General features: G+C 42.5%; 1 protein-coding gene across 35 annotated transcripts in view; it reads left to right on the top strand.

The window, feature by feature from the left end:
* cyribb (CYFIP related Rac1 interactor Bb) overlaps window positions 1-20,652 on the top strand; it is a 210,522-nt gene extending 189,870 nt beyond the window's left edge. For 34 of the 35 annotated variants that reach the window (XM_085993531.1, XM_085993547.1, XM_085993550.1 and 31 more), the window contains 7 exons: window positions 1,256-1,392; window positions 2,449-2,526; window positions 13,073-13,189; window positions 13,408-13,487; window positions 15,832-15,958; window positions 16,270-16,340; window positions 19,884-20,652. In XM_085993531.1, the coding sequence (XP_085849657.1) occupies window positions 1,256-1,392; window positions 2,449-2,526; window positions 13,073-13,189; window positions 13,408-13,487; window positions 15,832-15,958; window positions 16,270-16,340; window positions 19,884-19,947 (674 nt within the window). In that variant the 3' untranslated portion in view covers window positions 19,948-20,652. The remainder of the gene's footprint in view (window positions 1-1,255; window positions 1,393-2,448; window positions 2,527-13,072; window positions 13,190-13,407; window positions 13,488-15,831; window positions 15,959-16,269; window positions 16,341-19,883) is intronic. The other variant, XM_085993565.1, reaches the window with a different exon arrangement.
* Window positions 20,653-23,424: the final 2,772 nt, after the last annotated feature.

Here is a 23,424-nt window from a genome sequence, read left to right on the forward strand (position 1 = left end):
GACGAGCCTCAATATAACACAGGACCCCATACACATTTCTCATCCTTTATCAGTACATTTGTCAGTACATTTGCAAGTGCTTTTTTTTTGCATTTTCATTTCTTGAAACCCAAGTCTTCAGGCTACCTAATTGCATTAACAATATGATGATCAGAAAAATAAGTAAATAATGGCCATGAGTAAAACGTGACCAGGTTGGAGGAATAACATTTACATAACTTTCTGCACATTCTGATAAGCTGCTGTTCATAAATGATGCAAGGCAAAGTGCATTATTTTGTCCAGTTCTTTAAGGGTGTTTTCATCCTGCACCTTTAGCATCACTACCAAGCCGTTTTCACTTTACAACAATGCTAAATCTGCACAATATATTTCCAGAGTCAGTGGCTGATCTGACTCTGGAGCCCAATGGTGCGAGACCTGGGAGAAGACAGTCTTGCACCAGTTGGGTTTGACACCATATGTGGTGTAACATCAGTGCGCCGTTAAAAGCTTGATTTAAAAAAGTTGCTTGGGTTCTTTGGATCTCACAGTCGGAACCTTGGAGCTACAGTATTTGATTCAGCCAGGAAGCACCTTGTTTGTACGGCCTGGCTTCAACAGGAATTCTGCCCAGGAAAGAGCTTTGTGCATGCATGCTTATAAGTATTCCTGGCTGCTGGTCTTAACTAATCCAGTGGTTCAGATAACTCCATCAGATAGCTTCTATACTAATGCACTTTACGAGATGCAGTGAGTTAAATAAAAATGTGTGCATTATTGCATAAATAAGCATTGAATTCCACAGCAGATGCGATTTTGGTGATTGTTCCCGTCATACAAATTGGAATGTTCTTCTAACCAAGCTTCGCTATGGAATGTGCATAAAGTGAAAATACCCCTGCTTTTTCCACAACAAAACGCAACACGATTTTCATTTGTAAGTCATACCAATTTGGATTTAAAACACAGAATACATATATATTTATTATACACCCATTCTACTGCAATGTGGCACTAGTTCTAAGCACAAACACTAAATATTAAGCAAGTTGATCAAAGAATAAGATCTTAACCCCAGTGCTTTAATTAGTTTAGAAATCGTATATTGCTTACTAATGGTATTTGCAGGCTTCAGCACAGAGGGGAATCTTTTATATTTCGGCTATTGACTTCCGCAGGTATTAATTCCTGCTCCTTCAGCATGCCATTTGATTTGTATAATTTAAGTAATGCTTGTATTAACACAAAATAATCCAAACTTTCTTTATGATAGAAGCAGCGTTGCATGGCTTGTTGGGCGCGCTGACAAGCACACCATACAGTCCCACACAACATCTTGAGCGAGAGCAGGCTCTTGCCAAGCAATTTGCTGAGATCCTTCACTTCACTCTACGATTTGACGAACTTAAGGTAAGCTAACGTGATTGTGCAGTGGTATGCTGGCATTGCACACTGAAGCAATAATGTGTTCTAGAGTGGATGGGCTCACTTCTGGTTTCTTTTATCTACTTTTTCATCCCTTCCCCGCCCCGCGCAGAAGCCGCCCTGCGAAGGGGAGGGAAAAATCAGCAAGTTTCTATCACCTCTAAGTTGCTGGTCAAAGGACATCCAGCAGCAGAGACTCTGCTCCTGTTAGCAGATATTTGTGATCTTGTAGAAGCTAAAATACATTGGGGAAGGAACAGATGGTGCATACCCTTAATTGGAGAGTAGATATTCTCAACTTTCTGGCAGCTTACAAAGTTAACATTGTACTAACTTTCAGCAGCTGCTTAGACTCAGCTTGGGGCCAGTCTGAAATTTTTTTTTTTTTTTTTTTTTTTAAAAACAGTACTAGAGTGAATTCATTGCTATTAAAGGAACAGGAAAACATTTTTAAAATTATATATGCTTTGAATAATCCAACATTTGTGCAGCTCAAAGTTGTTGCCACTATTTTGAAGTGTGTCTGTTTTGTGGTGGGTTGCAGAAATCTGTTATCCTAAGTATACCCAGGATAGCTGGTGTGTGTGTGTGTGTGTGTGTGTGTCATCAAAACTGGAGAAATGTAAACACATGGAGAGAGGGACAAAGGAGGAGGAAATCTTTTGAATGCTATTCAGTTAATGGAATTTTATAGTATGCAGATACTATAAAGTGCATTTATTTTCCATAATTCCACAGTGGTATTTTGCAAAGCATTCGTCATATCAACCAAGAGTTTCCAATGATTTTATTGGGCATAAAAGATACATAACATAAGTTCTTGAAATCATAAGGCACAAATGTGATCAAATTAATACTTGTTCTGTATGAAATATTTTCTTCCTTAATGCTGACTGTGACCATTCACTACTTAGACAATCATGGAAATAACAATCTCATTTCGTTGGAGACATTCAGTAATGTCTCTTGTATTACTTTTGCACCTTACACTTTTTATTGAGTTTTTAAAAAACCGCAAAGCTCATTTCATTTATTCTACAGATGACAAATCCTGCTATACAGAATGACTTCAGCTACTACAGGAGAACTTTAAGTCGTATGAGGATCAATAATGTTCCAGTAAGTCAATTATTATTCCCCCTATGAAGTTCACTCTTATTTGGTAATTGTTTCAATTATTTATACAGTACTTTGTAGAATGGAAATAGCTCAGAATGTGGTCTGAAAATGAACTCAATTTTTCTATTATGTTATAATTTACTGAAATGGCAAGTTGATGTGTTCTACCAAGGCAACGTTTTAATTTTTGTCACATCTATGCGTTGATTGACAGTTTTGCAAATGGTGACATTACTTTCACTGTCAACTTGGTATCTAATTAGTATCCATTTGAATTTAGATGCTTTTTTTTTTAAAGGCCGGGTTGGGACCAGTGTACAGGAAACTTTCCGGTATCCGTCACTGACGGGACCGAGCTGGTGCCGTCCCATCAAAACTGCCGTAGAAACCAGCGCTAATGTTAAAACATATGGAGCTTCTAAGCTCTGTGTGAAGCAACAAACCCTGTTGCTTAGCAACAGCTTCAAAACAGTCGGCATAGCTTACAAGCGTCTCTGTAGCTAAGCAACAGCTTCAGCTAGACCTTGCAGAGCCACGACTGCAGAAAAAAAGCAACAAAAAGAAAAAAAAACTTATCTGAACCGACTCCTGAATTTTGCCGGTAGATAGAGCTTTCCGGACATTTAACCTCCGGATAAACGAAAGTTTCCTGTATATTGAGAATTGGAACCTGTGTATATTGAGAATTGTGCTAACATTACAACTTAAAATGCAAAAATGCCCCTCCTTTGGTGGCTATGCCTTCAGCTGCCTGGGCCCTAAGCTCTGGAATTCTCTCCCAAAACCTCTCGGCTTCTCTAACTCTCTCTCCTCCTTTAAGACACTCTTTAAAATCTACCTCTTTGACCAAGCTTTGGTCAAATATCTCCTTATGTGGCTCATGTTTTTTTTGTTTGCTAACACTCCTGTGAAGCGCCTTGGGACATAAAAGTGCTATATAAATGCAAGTTGTTGCAAACAAAATGTAAAACTCTCTTGGGGGTTGCGCTGTATGATGGTACAGTACAGTGTCATGCTTAACCTGCATGATTATTTAATCAAGCCGTTGTTCATTAGTACCATCCTTAAATGATGCAATCCTATGTGGCAAAACTACATATTCTATCTGTTTAAGCACACAGTTATTAACCAATTTGCTGCTATAGCCTTTGCCCATATCCCACAGGTATGAGATTCTTGCTGTCTGTTTGGATGAGGGCAGAGATTCTGCAGGGTGGATAAGCAAACTGACCGTGGTACAGGAGGCCATTCAAGTGGGGGGAGTGAAAAGGAATGTTGTAGTGTTAGGGGACAGTATAGTCATACTGTTCTCTGCAGCCGCGACCGGGAGTTCCGAAGGCTGTGTTGCCTGCCGGTGCCTAGTATTTTAGGAAAATAGCGAATGTAACTCCTTCTAAGGATAAGGGGTAAGCCATTTAGGACAGAGATGAGGAGGAATTTCTTCACCCAGAGAGTGGTGAACCTGTGGAATTCTCTACCACAGAAGGCCGTTGAGGCCAATTCATTAAATATATTCAAGAAGGAGTTAGATATATTTCTTAAGGCTAAAGGGATATGGGGAGAAGGCAGGGACAGGGTACTGAATTTGGATGATCAGCCATGATCTCATTGAATGGCGGAGCAGGCTTGAGGGGCCGAATGGCCTACTCCTGCTCCTATCTTCTATGTTTATTCAAAAAGGGAGGGAGACAGAAAGCAGGAAACTACAGGCCAGTTAGCTTAACATCTGTCATAGGGAAGACGTTATAGCAGGGCATTTAGAAAAGTTCAAAGTAATCAGGCAGAGTCAACATGGTTTTGTGCAAGGGAAATCATGTTTAACCAATTTATTGGAGTTCTTTGAGGAAGTAACATGTGCTGTGGATAAAGGGGAACCGGTGGATGGACTGTACTTAGATTTCCAGAAGGCATTTGATAAGGTGCTACATCAAAGGTTATTGCGGAAAATAAAAGCTCATGGTGTAGGGGGTAACATATTGGTATGGATAGAAGATTGGCTAGCTAACAGGAAACAGAGAGTAGGCATAAATAGGTCACTTTCTGATTGGCAAGATGTAACGAGTGGTGCCACAGGGATCAGTGCTAGGGCCTCAACTTTTTACAATTTATATAAATGACTTGGATAAAGGGACCGAAGGTATGCTTGCTAAATTTGCTGATGACACAAAGATAGGTGGGAAAGTAAATTGTGAAGAGGACATAAGGAGGCTACAAAGGGATATAGATAGGTTAAGTGAGTGGGCAAAGATCTGGCAAATGGAGTATAATGTGGGAAAATGTGAAGTTGTCCATTTTGGCAGGAAGAATAAAAAAGAAGCATATTATCTAAATGGTGAGAGATTGCAGAGCTCTGAGATGCAGAGGGACCTGGGTGTCCTAGTGCATGAATCACAAAAGGTTACTATACAGGTACAGCAAGTAATTAGGAAAGCTAATAGAATGTTATCGTTTATTGCGAGGGGAATTGAATACAAAAGTAGGGAGGTTATGCTTCAGTTATACAGGGCATTGGTGAGACCACATCTGGAGTAACTGTGTACAATATTGGTCTCCTTATTTAAGGAAGGATGTAAATGCGTTGGAAGCAGTTCAGAGAAGGTTTACTAGACTAATACCTGGAATGGGCGGGTTGTCTTATGAGGAAAGGATGGACAGGCTAGGCTTATATCCGCTGGAGTTTAGAAGAATAAGAGGTGACTTGATTGAAACATATAAGATCCTGAGGGGTCTGGACAGGGTGGCTGTGGAGAGGATGTTTCCTCTTGTGGGAAAATCTAGAACTAGGGGTCACAGATTAAAAATAAGTGGTCGCCCATTTAAGACAGAGATGAGGAGAAATTTTTTCTGAGGGTCGTGAGTCTTTGGAACAATCTTTCTCAGAGGGCGGTGGAAGCAGTCTTTGAATATTTTTAAGGCAGAGGTAGATAGATTCTTGGTAAGCAAGGGGGTGAAAAGTTATCGGGGTTAGGCAGGAATGTGGAGTAATCAGATCAGCCATGATCTTATTGAATGGCGGTGCAGGCTCGAAGGGTTGAGTGGCCCACTCCTGCTCCTAATTCGTATGTTCGTATGCCAGCGTTAAGGATATCACCTCGCGTTGGAGAAGAATTTGGAGTGGGTGGGGAAGGATCCAGTTGTCGTGGTCCACGTCGGAGCCAACGACATAGGTAGAACTAGGGATAAGGTTCTGCTGAGAGAGTGTGAAGAGCTAGGGTCCAAATTAAAATGTAGAACCTCAAAGATAATCTCTGAATTGTTATCTGAGCCATGCGGAAATTGGCATAGGGACAAGCAGATCAGTGAGTTAAATGCGTGGTTCAAAGAGTGGTGTGGGATGAAGGGGTTTCAATTCATGGGGCACTAGCACCATGACTGGGGAAAGAGGGAGCTGTTCCATTGGGACGGTCTCTACTTAAACTGGGCTGGGACCAGTGTCCTGGCGAATCAAACAACTAGGGCTGTAGATAAACTAAAAAGGGGGAGGGAGGGGTCATGTGAGGGGAAATTTAGAAATCTAAAGAGAAACGTCAAGGCAATGAAGTAGCGATTTGGGTAAAGATAAGCAGAGTGTGACAGGAAGGGACAGAGTTTAATGGTAATCGTGCATCAGGTAAATAGTTAAAATTAGAGGCTCTTTATCTGAATGCACAAAGCATTTGTTGCAAGATATACGAATTAGTGGCACAAATAGAGATAAGTGGGTTTGATCTAATAGCCATTACAGAGATGTGGTTGCAAGGTAACCAAAGTTGGGAACTAAATATTCCAGGGTACTTGACATTTCGAAAAGGAGGGGGATAGCCCTGATAATAAAGGATGACATAAGTAGTGAGAAAGGATCTTGGCTCGGAAGATCAGGAAGTAGAATCAGAATGGGTGGAGATAAGAAAAAACAAGGGGCAGAAAACACTGGTGGGAGTAGTTTATAGGCACCCTAACAGTAGCTATACTGTTGGGCAGAGTATTAATCAGCAAATAATAGGAGCTTGCAACAAAGGTAATGCAATAATTGTGAGGGACTTTAATCTTATAGACTGGATAAATCAAATTGGCAAAGGTAGTCTGAAGGACAACTTCAGGGCATGCATTCGAGACAGTTTCCTAGAACAATGCGTCGTGGAACCAACCAGGCAACAGACTACAGGAAACTTTGGTTTATCCGGAGGTTGTATGTCCGGAAACCTCGATCTAACGGCAGAAATCAGTTTTGTTTGTTTTTTTTTCTTCTAGCATTTTTTTTAAACAGTCCGTCTCTGGAAAGCCTCTCTGAAGCTGTTGCTAAGCTACAGAGACGCTTCCAAGGTACGGGCCGACTGTTTACAAGCTGTTGCTAAGCAACAGTGTTTGTTGTCAGATACGGAGATGAAAACCTCCGTATCCTTCAACATTAGCGCTGGTCTGTCCGGAAGTTTTCATAGATCGGCATCACGCCGGTCCCGTCGGTGCCGGATATCGCGAAGTTTCCTGTATTTTAGATCTTGTATTGTGTAATAAGACAGGGTTAATTAGTAATCTCATAGTAAAGGATCCTCTAGGGAAGAGTGAGCATAATATAAGTATTTCACTCTCAAACCCAATGTGAAATTCTAAGTCCGAAACTAGCATCTTAAACTTAAAGCCAGTTACATAGGTATGAGGGGCGAGTTGACTAAGGTAGATTGAGAAATTAGATTAAAAGGTATGATGGCAGATAAGCAGTGGCAAACATTTAAAGAAATAGTCCAAAATTCTCAATGAATATACATTCCATTGAGAAATAAAAACTCCACGGGAAAAGTGATCCATCCGTGGCTAACTAACGAAGTTAAGGATAGTATTAGATTAAAAGAAGAGGCTTATAATGTTGCGAAGAATAATAGTAAGCCTGAGGATTGGTAGAGCTTTAGAAACCAGCAAAAGATGACCAAAAAATTGATAAAAATGAAGAAAATAGAATGAGAGTAAACTAGCAAGAAATATAAAAACAGATTGTAAGAGCTTCTACAAGTATTTAAAAAGGAAGAGAGTAGCAAATGTAAGTGTTGGTCCCTCAGAGGCTGAGACAGGAGAAATTATAATGGAGAATAGGAAATGGCAGAGACTTTAAATAAATATTTTATATCTGTCTTCACAGTAGAAGACACAAAAAGCAAACCAAAAATAATGGGGAACTAAGGGGCTAATGAGAGTGAGGAACTTAAAGTAATTAAGATTAGTAGAGAAAATGTACTTGAGAAACTAATGGGACTAAAAGCCGACAAATCTCCTGCACCTGATGGCCTACAACCTAGGGTTCTTAAACAGGTGGCAGCAGAGATAGTGGATGCATTGGTTGTGATCTTCCAAAATTCTCTAGATTCTAGAACGGTCCCAGCAGATTGGAAGGTAACAAATGTAACCCCGCTATTCAATAAACGAGGGAGAGAGAAAGCAGGGAACTACAGGCCAGTTAGCCTGGCATCAGTTGTTGGAAAAATGCTGAAATCCATTATTAGGGAAGTGGTAACGGCATTTAGAAAATTATAATATGATTATGTAGAGTCAATGTGGTTTTATGAAAGGGAAATTCTGTTTGACTGACTTATTAGAGTTTTTTGAGGATGTAACTAGCAGGGTAGATAAAGGGGAGCCAGTGGACGTAGTATATATTTGTATTTCCAAAAGGCATTCGATAAAGTGCCACATGAAAGGTTGTTACGAAAGATAAGGGCTCATAGGGTTAGGGGTAATATATTTGCATGAATAGAGGATTGTTTAATGGACAGAAAGCAGAGAGTAGGGAAAAATGGGTCATTTTCAGGTTGGCAGGCTGTAACTAGTGGGGTGATATTAATGACTTTGATGAAGGGACTGAATGTAATGTATCCAAGCTTGCTGACGATACAAAGCTAGGTGGGAATATAAGCTGTGAGGAGAACACAAAGAGCCTGCAAAGGGATATCGACAGGTTAAGTGAGTGGGTAATAAGGTGGCAGATGGAGTATAATGTAATGTTGTCCACTTTGGTAGGAAAAGTAGAAAAACAGAATATTTTTAAATGGTGAGAAACTATTAAATGTTGGTGGTCAGAGAGATTTAGGTGTCCACGTACAGGAAACACAGAGTTACGATGCAGGTACAGCAAGCAATTAGGAAGGCAAATTGCAAAAGTACAGGGAGCAATCTAGAGTAAAAATACTTAATGTGGGAAGGCCAATTTCAGTGGGTTGAGAATGGATTTGGCCCAGGTAAATTGGAATCAAAGATTGACAGGCAAAGCTGTAAACGAGCAATGGGCTGCCTTTAAAGAGGAGATGGTTCAGGTACAGTCGAGGTACATTCCTACGAGGGGAGAAGGTAGGGCAACCAAACCTAGAGCTTCCTGGATGACGAAAGAGATGGAGAGTAAGATGAAGCAGAAAAAGGGGACATATGACAGATGTCAGGTTGAGAATACGAGTGAGAACTGGGATGAATATAGAAAGTTCAGAGGGGAAGTGAAAAAGGAAATAAGAGGGGCAAAGAGAGGGTATGAGAATAGATTGGCAGCTAACATTAAAGGGAATCCAAAAGTCTTCTATAGGCATATAAATAGTAAACAGGTAGTAAGAGGAGGGGTGGGGCCGATTAGGGACCAAAATGGAGACCTACTCATGGAGGCTGAGGTACTAAATGCATCTGTCTTTGCTGCCAAAGTCATAGTGAAAGAGGAGGTGGAAGGGATAAAAATTGATAAAGAGGAGGTACTAGAAAGACTGGCTGTACTTAAAGTAGATAAGCCACCAGGACCAGATGGGATGCATCCTAGGATGCTGAGGGAAGCTAAGGTGGAAATTGCGGAGGTACTGGCCATAATCTTCCAATCCTCCTTAGATACGGGAGTTGGTGCAAGAGGACTGGAGAATTGCAAATGTTACACCCTTGTTCAAAGAAAGGTGCAAGGGTAAACCCAGCAACTACAGGCCAGTCAGTTTAACCTCGGTAGTGAGGAAGCTTTTAGAAACGATATTCAGGGACAAAATTAACAATCACTTGGACAAGTGTGGATTAATTAAGGAAAGCCAGCATGGATTTGTTAAAGGCAAATTGTGTTTAACTAACTCGATTGAGTTTTTTGATGAGGTAACAGAGAGGGTCGATGAGGGCAATGCGGTTGATGTGGTGTACATGGACTTCCAAAAGGTGTTTGATAAAGTGCCACATAATGGCTTGCCAGCAAAGTTGAAGTCCAAGGAATAAAAGGGACGGAGGCAGCATGGATACGAAATTGGCTAAGTGACAGGACGCAGAGAGCAGTGGTGAACGGTTGTTTTTCAGACTGGAGGAAGGTACACAGTGGTGTTCCCAGGGGTCGATACTTGGACCACTGCTTTTCGTGATGTATAGTAATGACTTGGGCCTAGACAGGGCGCCAAGCTCGCCTGGGCGCCGGAATTACCGCTCCGGGCGGAGCCGCTTGCGCCAGCCCGATATTCAGTTTCAGCGCCCCAAACGGAAGCGGGGCGCTGCTCGAGGCACCCCGCATCCCTCTTTGGGCGCTGCAACTGAATATCACAGCGCAACGTGCCGCAGCGCCACTGCAGGCCTTCCTCCCCTTCTTAAAGGGGAGGGGACTGCACCAGCGCAATCGGTGATCGCGAGTGCCGGCAAAAGAGCCCGGCACCGAGGAGAAGTGCCGGGCTCTTGGGACACAGCCGGCACTGCCCGGGGTGGGGGGGGGGGGGTGCTCAGGAGGCCGGGGACAGCGGTGCGAGGAGGTGCTGGCAGGCGGCCAGCAAAAAAAATGGCCGCCCCGCACCTCCCCTTTAATTAGCGCCACTACCGCCGCAGGTAGGCCCCCCTGAACCGGTCGCAAATTGCGACCGGCGTTACAGCGGGGGGCGCGACCAAATATCGCGATCGGGGCGCTGCAGGTTGAGAAAGCTGTTATAAAAGCATACGGGATCCTGGGCTTCATAAATAGAGGCACAGAGTACAAAAGCAAGGAAGTTATGATGAACCTTTATAAAACACTGGTTCAACCTCAACTGGAGTATTGTGTCCAGTTCTGGGCACCACACTTTAGGAAGGATGTGAAGGCCTTAGAGAGGGCGCAGAAAAGATTTACAAGAATGGTTCCAGGGATGAGGGACTTCAGTTATGTGGATAGATTGGAGAAGCTGGGATTATTCTCCTTAGAGCAGAGAAGGTTGAGAGGAGATTTAATAGAGGTGCTCAAAATCATGAGGGGTCGAGACAGAGTAGATAGAGAGAAACTGTTCCCATTAGCAGAAGGGTCAAGAACCAGAGGACACAGATTTAAGGTGATTGGCAGAAGAACCAAAGGCGACATGAGGAAAAACTTTTTTATGCAGCGAGTGATTAGGATCTGGAATGCACTGCCTGAAAGGGTGATGGAGACAGATTCAATCGTGGCTTTCAAAAGGGAATTGGATAAGTACCTGAAGGAAAAAAATTTGCAGGGCTACGGGGAAAGGGCAGGGGAGTGGGACTAGCTGAAGTGCTCTTGCAGAGAGCTGGCACGGGCTCGACGAGCCGAATGGCCTCCTTCTGTGCTGTAACCATTCTGTGATTCAATGTTGGCCTTTATTGCAAGGGGTTCGAGTACAAGAGTAAGGCTTTGGTGAAACCACACCTGGAGTACTGTGTACAGATTTCGTCTCCTTACTTAAGGAAGGATATACTTGTCTTAGAAGGGGTGCAACAAAGGTTCACTAGATTGGTTCCTGGGATGAAAGGGCTGTCCTATGAGGAGCAATTGAGTAGAATGGGCCTATACTCTCTGGAGTTTAGAAGGTGATCTCCTTGAAACATAAAATTCTTAGACAAGGTAGCTGCTGAGAGGCTGTTTCCCCTGGCTAGAGAGTCTAGAACTACGGGTTCATAGTCTCAGGATAAGGGGTCGGCCATTTAGGTTTAGGATGAGGAGAAATGTCTTCACTCGGAGGGTTGCGAATCTTTGGATTCTCTACCTGAGAAGGCTGTGGATGCTCAGTCGATGAGTATATTCAAGACTGAGATCGATAGATTTTTGGGCATTAAGGCAATCAAGGGATATGGGGATGGGGCGGGAAAGTGGAGTTGATGTAGATCTTACTGAATGGCAGAGCAGGCTCCAAGGGCCGTATGGCCTACTCCTTCTATTTCTTACGTTCTTGTGTAATAATTTATTGATGCTGATTCTCAGTTGCTCTTCTGTTGCCTAATCCTTTTACGCTCAATTATTACATTAGTTTAGCGTTCATTTTTGTTCAGCATCCATCCCTCTCCCTCTTCTCACCCTTTCCCACACCTCAGTTGTTAGTTAAATTATTGCTTCGTTTTCTCTGGTAATCATTACACAACGCCAAATGTGCAAGGCTACAATGGGCCTGTTCAGTATTAATTTAATAAGCATGATAAATATTCACAGTAGCATTTGTGGTTCTGACAAATGCAGGTCAAGCACCAACTTGCTTTCATTTTTATGTTGTGTATAACGCACTGATATTTGTGTCCCGCAACACTACACGTGCACCAAATCATAGGCCCCATTTCTATTGTAATCAACTAGTTGGAAATGTGTTGTTACCTTTCAACTAGATAATTATATATTAAAGTTTCAGATAACCAGAGCGACAAACATAGAAACATAGAAGATAGGAGCAGGAGTAGGCCATTCGGCCCCTCGAGCCTGCTCCGCCATTTAATGAGATCATGGCTGATCATCCAAATTCAGTACCCTGTCCCTGCCTTCTCCCCATATCCCTTGATCCCTTTAGCCTTAAGAAATATATCTAACTCCTTCTTGAATATATTTAATGAATTGGCCTCAACTGCCTTCTGTGGTAGAGAATTCCACAGGTTCACCACTCTCTGGGTGAAGAAATTCCTCCTCATCTCTGTCCTAAATGGCTTACCCCTTATCCTTAGACTGTGACTCCTGGTTCTGGACTCCCCCGCCATCGGGATCATCCTTCCTGCATCTAGTCTGTCTAGTCCTGTTAGAATTTTATAAGTTTCAATGAGATCCCCTCTCATTCTTCTAAACTCCAGCGAGTATAAGCCCAATCGACCCAATCGCTCCTCATACGTCATTCCTGCCATCCCAGGTATCAGACAACTACTCGGAGAGAAATATTCTAATTTACTAATAATAGTTGATAGATACTGCTGTTTCATTTGTAACATTATTTGTCTTAGTAACAATTTTAGGACACCTCAGATTTGGGAAATGGGTATATTTACTCTTTACGTCTTTACTTTTGAATTGATTAGTCCTAGCATTTTTAAGGAGAAATGCCACTTAACAAAACCACATTTCAGAATTTATTTTTAGATTACTCAAGTGGTCTCTGAGCACGGCCTTAAAGAGTGATCTCTTTAGTTAGGAGCCAGGTGCACAAATTTGTATGAATTCTGTAAATGGAGGAGGTTTAGAGGATAATAAATGTTGCATTATAATTGTGTGTTTCTTGTGTTTTAGAACAAAACTTTGCAAGCGATACATCATTGGTACTTTCACACAAAACTCAGCTTGTAGCGTAACGAGGATTAAGAACTAATATTGCTGAAATGTTAATATCAGATTCCTGTTCTTTGTAAATAGGCAGAAGGAGAAAATGAAGTAAATAATGAATTGGCCAATAGAATGTCTCTGTTTTATGCTGAAGCAACTCCAATGCTGAAAACCTTGAGTGATGCCACAACAAAATTTGTTTCTGATGTAAGTATAATGATGCACCCTGATTTGCCCACCACCCAAGTAAAGAATAAGGCTTTCTGTTCTATATTCTATCCATTGCCTGAAAGATTGAATTTCATTAAATTACATTCTGTACTTTATAGGATTTCACAAATATGAAGTTTAAACCTAGTTCAGTGTAGTAATGTATTGATACAAATGACCAATAATGCTTCTCCCCCTCTTTATCCCTTTTGTAGAACAAGTCTCTACCCATAGAAAACACCACTGACTGCTTAAGCACTATGGCAAGTGTATGCAGAGTTATGCTGGAGACCCCGTGAGTAGGACATAATGTTTCTTATTGGTAGTTGTTTCAGAGGAGTAAAGTATTAAAGATATGTGGCCAAATCTTGCTGGAGTGGGGCATCTTGTGGCATGTGGCGTTATTTAGACTTTTTCCTGCACCCTTCAGCTCGAATATACTTTGCGCTGTAACTTGCTGGAAGTGCGAGCTGATTACAACGAGGGCAACGGGGCATCTGGGACCTCCGAGAACGGCGGGACCAGCAGTGTATCTCCTTAATCAGAGATTTAAGGATTGAGAAAAAAACAGAGGAACGGTGGAAGAGGAGGGTAAATTAGAGCCAAATCAGGTATAGAAAGAGAAATAAACAGGGAAAGAAAGATAGGATTACGAGAGAGAAAGGAAAAGAAAGAAAAAAATTACATTTGAATTTTTAAAAATCTCTAACAACAATTTATTACATGCAGGAAAGAGTCTCAACAGTTTAAATTGTTCCCTTTCGGAGCCGGAGAGATTGACTGGCAGTCACTAACAATTATCACGTCATTAAAAGGGTACTTACGGTGTTAATTATGAGCCCTAACTTTCTGTGGTGAGTTTAATGGGCAATTGATGTGCAAATCCAGCAAATTCTTAAAAATAACGGGGAGGCTAAGCATGAGATGCCTTTTGTATGAGGCAAATGGTAGAGTGTGTAAATCGACCAGCAAATTTTGGAGATTTGCAATTCACAGCGTATCTCCTGAATTTGCTGGCCGATTTGCGCAGTAATAACAGCGTGCCTAGTTAACACGGTGTTATTTTTCCAGTAAGATTTGGCCCATTATGCCCATGTTTGAGGGATTCAATGTAGGAATGTTGCAAATCAGCTGCCGAATTTCCTACATTACAACAGTGGCTACACTTCAAAAGTACTTTATTAGCTGTAAAGCGCTTTGGGACGTCCTGAGGTGGTGAAAGGCGCTATGTAAATACAAGTCATGTCAATTTTTTGGGACTGATTCGTGCATATGAAAATCCAAACTGTTAAAACGTGGCCAATATGGCATCAATGTATGCAGGACAGGACTCTATTAAGAAACCTTCCTTAATTGAGGGGGTTTAATATCCAGGTTGTAATTCACTGGTAAGCTTTTCACTTTGCTGTCTACTGGGAGTATTTCTCATATTTCAGATTAAAGAAATTAACCACAATATTACTGCAGAAAAATTTTAAATATTTAAATTACTACCAGGAGCAGAAAGCGGCTATGATGGAGGCTTATTTGTCTATCTTTTAACTTCTAGTATTGACCCACAAATTCTAAGTTTCTGGTTATCAAATTATAATGTTCAAAGGAAAGTTTTTTTTTCAACAATATTTCCTTTAATAGCTACTTCTGGTATGCTCATTACATTTAATGAATAAATTTAAACAAATTCTTGATGCAGTCAAACTTTACCACATTCAGTGTTTGCCTGATGGAAATTATAATGCTTTAGTAATTCTTACATATTTAACTGGTGTTTAATTTGGTATACTAGCTAGCCTGATCCAGTCCAGTCCAACCCAGTGAGATAAGGGCCCTGAAATTGCATTGTCTGTGATGGCGTACTCGGAGAGTATGCGTGAAATCCGGAACTTGCGGCCTGTCGACGTATGCGTCGACAGGCCATCCGCGGGGGTCCGAAAAAGCAATTGTTGGAACAGAGTTGGGCTATTTGCCCAGTGACTGGCCAGCAATTGCCCACGTAAGTCTTACGATTGGTGCAAGCAGGCGTAGGGGATATCTAAAGCTTAAATTAAACATTTTTATCTCCTAAATTATGCACATACACATTATTAAATGAGTTTATGCAAATATTGGCCCGGATTACAGTCTTAATGATGTATAAAATTATTTTAAAATTTAAGTTTTATTAAGGTTGGTGCATGAAGGAACTTATGAATAAAACTCTAATTCTGTACATTGTATGATTATTAGATTTGGGGATATCATTAGGGGATTTTTTTTGTAAATGATTGAAATGGAATTCTCCTTTGTTATTGGAGGACCGGGCCCACGTGATCCCAGGTACGCTTCCGAACCGCCTGCATCCCTGGGATTCGTGGGCCAATACGTTGTCCTCCACCTCGAGGCCTGAGACCGCAACTCTTTGCAGCTTGGGCACCAGGAGGTACTTTTGTAACTGTTTTGCGGGTTGGAGGCGTACTCTGGAGGTACGCCTCTGACCACAATTTCTAGGCCAAGGCGATTGGATATGCAAGCTAATTAGCTGAAAAGATTTCCATGATTACTGATAAATTGATACATGGTATTATGGCAACCTTAAAAAAGGTGAAATTGAACACTACAAACGTATAAATTAATGTCTGGTTTATTTCTTTCATGTGCAGGGAATACAGGAGCAGATTTGCGAGTGAAGAAACAGTATCATTTTGTCTTAGGGTGATGGTGGGTGTCATCATTCTTTATGACCATGTGCATCCAGTTGGGGCATTTGCCAAAACGTCCAAAATTGATGTGAGTTTATCCTACATTGCATCTGACTATGCTGCCATTATGTCATTAAGCTGTTATTTTCACGTATTGATAAAGCATTTGTATTTGGGAATGTTCTCTACAGCATGAGTGCCAGTTTAGCAGGTAAATTATTTCTTCTCGGCTATATTTTTCACTAATAAAAGATATATTTCAAATAAGTTGATGTAACAAAACTAGGCTTAAATATTTGTATATATATATATATGTAAATTTACACTAAGCTGCTTAAAATAATAATAGATTGTGAATCTGTCAAAATTAATATTACACCTATTCAATTTTTCCTACAGATGAAAGGTTGCATAAAAGTCTTAAAGGATCAGCCTCCAAATAGTGTAGAAGGCCTTCTGAATGCTCTCAGGTAATTAGAAACATTCATGGCCCTTCAGATTCAGATGTAAACAATGTGATTTGCAGATTGACCCACTTAGTAAGGGGATTGAAAGTGCCACTCTGGCTACCAGATTACATTTATTCATGTTAGAAGACTTAATATTGAAAATATTTTGTATCTGGGCTTAAAAAAATAAGAAATGTTTTAATTGCGGTATTTTCAAACACCCAAATTGTAGAATAATAATTTACAATTTAATACATTTTATAAATCATAGCACTTCACGCATTGCAATTATGTATTATACACTCAAAATTACTTGTTACACAATGTTCGGTTCCACATGTACGCTGATGACACCCAGCCATACCTCACCACCACCTCTCTCTTGATCCCTCCATTGCCTTTTGTTTTGTCAGGCTGCTTGTACGATTGGATGTACAGAAATTTCCTCCAATTAAACATTAGGAAGACCAAAGCCATCGTCTGCGGACCCCGCCATTAACTCAGTTTTCCAACCACCGATTCCATCCCCCTCCCTGGCTGCTGTCTCGGGCTGAACCAGACTGTTAGCAACCTTGACATCCTATTTGACCCTGAGATGAGCTTCCGACCTTATATCATCTCCATCACCAAGACCGCCTGCTTCCACCTCCGTAATATTGCCCATCTCCGCTCTTGCCTCAGAGCATCTGCTGCCGAAACACTCCAGACTTGACTATTCCAATGTTCTCCTGGCCAGCCTCCCAGCTTCCACACTCCATAAACTTGAGGTCATTCAAAATTCTGCTGCCTGTACCCTAACTCATACCAAGCCCCATTCACCCATGACCCCTGTGCTCACTGGCTTCCGGTCCACCAACGCCTTGAATTTAAAATTCTCATCCTCACGTTCAAATCCCTTCATGGCCTTGCCCCTCCCTATCTCTGTAACCTCCTTCAGCCCTACAACCCTCTGAGATATCTGTGTTCCTCCAATTCAGGCCTCGTGCATCCCCAACTTCCTTCGCCTCACCATTGGTGACTCTGCTTTCAGCTATTTAGGCCCTAAGCTCGGGAATTCCCTCCCTAAACCTCTCGACCTCCCTCCTCCTTTAAGATGCTCCTTAAAACCCACCTCTTCGACCAATTTTTGGTCACCTGTCACAGTGTCTCCTTCTTTGGCTCGGTGTTACTTTTTGTCTGATTCCGCTCTTGTGAAGCGCCTTGGGCTGCTTTACTACGTTAAAGGCAAGTTGTTGTTGATGGCAGTCTTGCAAGTTTACCCATCGTTTTGTAATAGAGAGACAGGGTGCAATATAATTTGTTTTCACATAATTTACATAAGAACATAAGAAATAGGAGCAGGAGTAGGCCATTCGGCCCTTTCGAGCCTGCTCCGTCATTCAATAAGATCATGGCTGATCTTCTACCTCATCTCCACTTTCCTGCACTATCCCCATATCCCTTGATTCCCTTAATATACAAAACATTTATATTTCTTTAAAAAAAGAAGCATCGTCAAATACAGGATGTACTTACATGTCATTATAGTAAGGACCAACTGTCTCGAATTACAGCCGAAATGTAGTTGGCTAATGAAAAACCACTTGCATTTATATAATGCATTTAACATAGAAAAAACGTCCCAAAGTGCTTCACGGAGGCGTAATAGACAAAAATGGATGCCAGGCCAAAGAAGAAGACATTAGGAAGGGTGACTAAAAACTTGGTCAAAGTAGTGGGTTTTAAGAAAACGAAGAGGGAGTTGGATAGGCAGAGGTATTTAGGGAGGGAATTCCAGAGCTCGGTACCTGTATGGCTGAAGACATAAACCGCCGAAGGAGTGGGGGGTGGTGGGGAGGTTGGTGTCCACAAGAGGCCAGAGTCCGGAGCACAGAGAGTTTACATTGGGGGGGGTGGATTGTAGGGCTGGAGGAGGTTACAGAGGGATGAGGCCATGAAGGGCTTTAAACATGAGGATAAGAATTTTAAATTAGAGGCACTGGGGAAACAGAAGCCAATGTAGTCCAGCGAGAATTGTGGTGATGGGTGAGCGGGACTTGGTGCAAGATAGGATATGGGCAGCAGAGCTTTGAATGAGCTGATGTTTACAGAGGTTGGAGGATAGAAGGCTGGCCTGGAGAGCATTGAAATCGAGTGTGGCAGTGACAAAGGCATGAATGAGGGTTTCAGCAACTGGTTGGCTGAGGTAGGGGTGAAGGCAGATGATTTTACAGAGGTGGAAGGAGGCGGTCTTTGCAATGGAGAAAATACAGGGTCAGAAACTCAGCTTGTAGTAGAATAGGGTGCAAGCAGTCTGGTTTAGCGGGGAGCGAGATGGAAATGAAGTCAAGACCATAGAGTTTGTCGTGGGGTCCAAAGATGCCGGCAGTCTTGCCGGTGTTTAACCAGAGGTAATTGCGGGTCATCCAAGTGGATATCAGCTAAGCAGTCTGGCCGCACAGAGGCAGTGGAAGGTCAAGAAAGGTGGTGGACTGGTAGAGTTGGATCTCATCTGCATTGGGGCAGCCTCAGAAAGTGGAGGAGGCCAAGGATAGTGCAGGAGTGGGAAGAGAAGCCATTGCTGGAGATGCTGTAACTACAATTGGGTAGGCAAGAGTGGAACCAAGCAAGGGCAGTCCTGGTGAGCTGAACAGTGGAGGAGAAGTGTCTGAGGAGGATGGTGTGGTCAATCATGTCAAAGGCTGCAAAGAGGTTGAGGAGGACAAGGTGGGATAATGCACCATGTCTACAGTCACAGAGGATGTGGCAGGGGCAGAATCATGTTTGGAGAGGTTCGAACCTGGAGATGGGCACAGATCTGGGAGGCGATATGTTCAAGGACTTTTGAGAATAAAGGGAGTTTGGAGATGGGGCGTTAGTTTGCGAGCTCCAAGATCAAGGGTAGGATTTTTTTTTAAAGAGGGGCGTGATGACAACAGATTTGATCAAGCCTTGTATCTTTTGTGTGCTGGTCCTTGAAAAGCAATCTGATAGTGTAAATGCATAGAATTTACAGCACAGAAACAGACCATTTGCCCAATTGGTCTATGCTGGTGTTTATGCTCCTCACGAGCCTCCTCCCACCCTACTTCATCTAACCCTACCTGCATATCCTTCGATTCCTTTCTCTTGCATGTACTTATCTAGCTTCCCCTTAAAGGCAACTATGCTATTTGTCTCAACTACTCCTTGTGGTAGCAAGTTCCACATTCTAACTACTCTGGGTAAAGGAATTTCTCCTAAATTCTTTATTGGATTTATTAGTGACTATCTTATATTGATGGCCCCTAGTTTTGAACTCCCCCATAAGTGGAAACATCTTCTCTACGTATACCCGAACAAACCCCTTCATAATCTTAAAGACCTCTATTAGGTCACCCCTCAGCCTTCTCTTTTCTAGAGAAAAGAGCCCCAATATGTTCAGGCATTGTTCTATTATGTGGAAAGGATATTTTATTAAACCGTTTAATTTTGCCCATGTATGATTGTATAATACCTCCATACAAAATAATATGTTCTTATGTCTGAGATTAATTCCAGTTCATCTGAAGCATTGTTTCAGAGATGTAACATTCTGCTTTCCAGGTACACCACCAAGCATTTGAATGATGAGACTACCTCCAAGCAAATTAAGACAATGTTGCAGTAAAGCATAGCAACAGAGCTAGCTACAGAGGACAGTATTCTGCAATGATTTGAGATGCACAGATATGTTTTTAATGTTTAAAGAATGCAACTGCTTTTTTCTTTGTTTTTTAAAATGTGTTCCTGCTCTTAAAAAAAAATAGCTAAACTTATTTTCTGTGCCAAATTCTCTCAAAAGACTCGATACATAAAGTGCAAAAAGTGTTTACTTTGTTTCACGTTTGAATGAATGAATGGTCATGGAGCACATTGGCAGCTACAATTCACAAGTTGGGTGTCTTTGTATGTGTAAGGAAATTCAGTAACTTGGCCTAAAAGACAAAGAAAATCTCTGTTCCGTTTCTATTGATTAATATTTAATACAGCTTCTGCATGACAAAGCCTTTTCATGCTGTGTAAAACTTCAAAAACAAGTCATTTTCTATCGCAGCTTCATTATGTGCATCCATTTAAAAATTGAACAGATGTTAAATTAACTATATATGTTTTATTGTACAAAAGGTACCTAGCACAACGGACTACAAATTATAGTACAAGTCTGTTTTGTTAATACTTCAGTTTGCATTGACTCATTTTGTACGAGTGTATGTAAGTTTAACATTCATTAAACTAACGTTAAACTGTGATGTGTGCGTAACAGATGCGTATGCATGTACATGTAAAATGAACAGCTGTTGGTCAAATAAAATGAGCTTTTGTTTTTCTAAAACCTGGCTGTTGAGGTTTGGATTATTTACATTTTTTTTCTGACCATCACCTCGTATTTATTCACTAAATGACTACAAACTTACCCTTTTGGATTCTAAATCTACTCTATATCTGACTATCTACCATATCCATCACATTAACCGTCACAAAATGTTACACTATTCAACAAAAATTAAAATGTATTCATACTGGCTAGTATTTTCTCCATAAAAGAAGATAAAAATCTGAACACAAATATTTGGTACTCTGGATGCTCACTTAGAACGTGATCCATGTAAAAATGTATTGCAAAACATTCAGCAGAAATCCACTCAACAATAGGATTATGGAAATTTGGTTACTTGACTGGGGTCTTCTGCAAACAACCTGACAATACAGCAGATATCATAGTTCATAGTTCACTGTTATTGTAACAGCAACCTTATGCGAAATTCCAGCAAAGCAGATTAAGGCTATAACTAGATAATATACTATCGTTGTATATGTGGATTTAATTCTACGGCTCTCACCTGGTGATTCTATGAAGCATTCGGAGCCTGAGGACATAAAATACAGAACAAGAAAAGTTCATTAAGTCCATTCCTCCCATAGCCCATATTGAATTTGTGTTAAGGACTCTACTCGTTCAGCCTACTGTGGGAGACACCAACCATGGGTGGTAATTGGTAACGTGTTAAAGATCTGAGAATTCCTCTGTGAGCTAATAGGATAATCAAGTGAAACTCCAGCTAACAACCAGCACTATTCCACTCTGACCACTTGCATTCCACAGATGGTGCATCTAATATTGCCAACAGTGTAAGCACCAACGTGTGATGCAGAGTATGTGACTGTAGATCTACCGTTACCCTTACAATCCTCAATTTCGTTCCTAGCGGCTTAATCGAGAAGTTACGATTGGATAGGCACTTTGATTGCTGATTTGGGTGCAGGTTAGCCAGTGCTGTGATACCTTGTCCAAGGGCTGATGCAGATATATAAAGGAACAGGCAAACTGTAAGATTTGTGACTCATTTGCAGTATGCAGACTGAGGTGCAGTGCTGGCAAAGCAGACCGGCTAGTTTTTCTGTTGCTGAAATGGGACTGCAACTGCATGAAGTAGAGAAAAAGGTTGCCCTGTTTGGCATTCTGGAGAACCGCATCCACCACCGGAGAGCAGTCAGCAGAAGGTGGTGGCACAATATGCCATTTCAGTCTGGCACCTAATTTGCAAAAGATATTTAGACCTGAATAGCTAAAGTAAGGTGCTGAACTGATATCTTCTACAAAGTAGGTCAGCAAAGTATGCTTGTCACTTTGTTTCTTTACATTGTCCCATGCAAAACACTTAAGGGCTAAAAATTGAGTAGCGCCCCAACTTCGCCGGAAAAATGAGCATCCCCGCACCGGAAATTGAGTGGTTGCGCCCCAAGAGGGAAGCGGGGCGATACTCGAAGTGCCCCGCATCCCTCTTGGGGCGCTGTGAGTCAATATTGCGGCACGTCGCGCCGCGGTATTGCAGGCCTTCCTCCCCTTAAAGGGGAGGGGCCTTGTGCAGCGCGACCTGGGGCCCAGCTGGGCCCCCCGGGGATCGGGAGTGCAGGCAAAAGAGCCCGGCACTCGAGAAGTGCCGGGCTCTTGGAGCGCAGCCAGCATACCGCGGGGTGTGGTGGGGGGGGGGGGGGGGTTCAGGAGGTCTGGGACGGGAGCGCTGGCAGGCGACCAGCAACAAAAATGGCCGCCTAGCACCTTGCCATTAAATTGCGCCTGCCCGGCCGCAGGTACGCCCCCCTGACCCCGTTGGACATAGCGTCCGGCGGTAAGTCAGGGAGCGCTCCCGAAGATTGTGGCCGGGGCATGAGCGGGGCGCTGCGCACGGCAATGACGTCATCGCCAGCGGCGCAGCACCCTACCGGTTAGCGCCACCATTAACCTCCCGCTGAATTTTGCGGGAGGCGTGGGCAGTGCCGTGCCCGGGCGCTAGTTTGTTTGTGTCCTGTTAGCGCCCTCTTAAGGCACTAACAGGCGGCGCAACCAACTGAATTTTTTCCCCCTAAGACTACCGTACATATTTTTGACTCTTTACCATGCATGCACTTACTGCAGCAGGGCACCAATTCTGGCTACATCTTATCACTGAATTGCTTGCACATGGATGTCTTAAAAGGGCTTTGCATACAAAAAAAAGTCTCTGGCCTAGAAATTGGGTATAGCCCCGCTTGGGGCGTTAGAATTGGCGGAGCGCAAATTTTATAGCCAGATGCAACTTATTGACACCTCGTGCGATATTGGGTTGCAGCGCCCCAAAGGTGATTGAGGCGCGAGTTCAGGCATTACACGGGGCACCTAAGGCGCTAACATGCCGGCGCAACCCAATATCGGGGTGTTCAGCCGCAGCGCAGGTGCTCTCAATTACCCATGACCACAAGACTTCCAGGCGCCGGCCAGCTCTTAAAGGGGTGGGTCAGGCAGCTCCAGCATCCACAGTCTGCGCCTTGTAGGCCTGCAAATCGGCGCAGGCCCTTCTCTGGCGCAAAAAACTTGAAGCATATGGAGAGGGTGAGGCAGAGAGCAGAGCGCTTCACCAATGAGTCTCTGGAGGAATTGGTGGCCGCAATGGAGCGCCGGCGAGATGTCCTCTACCTCAACAATGGCAGGAGGCCTAATCATAAGGACTACCGACGAGCTTGAGGGATGTTTCTCAGAGGGTCAACTCCAGCAGCGTGGCGACCAGGAGCCCTGTGCAGTGCAGGAAGAAATTCAACGACCTCACTCGGGTCGTGAGGGTGAGTG

This window comes from Somniosus microcephalus, chromosome 7 (assembly GCF_052327205.1).
Source record: "Somniosus microcephalus isolate GS21.2 chromosome 7, FLI_Smic_1.0, whole genome shotgun sequence".
NCBI lineage: Eukaryota > Metazoa > Chordata > Chondrichthyes > Squaliformes > Somniosidae > Somniosus > Somniosus microcephalus.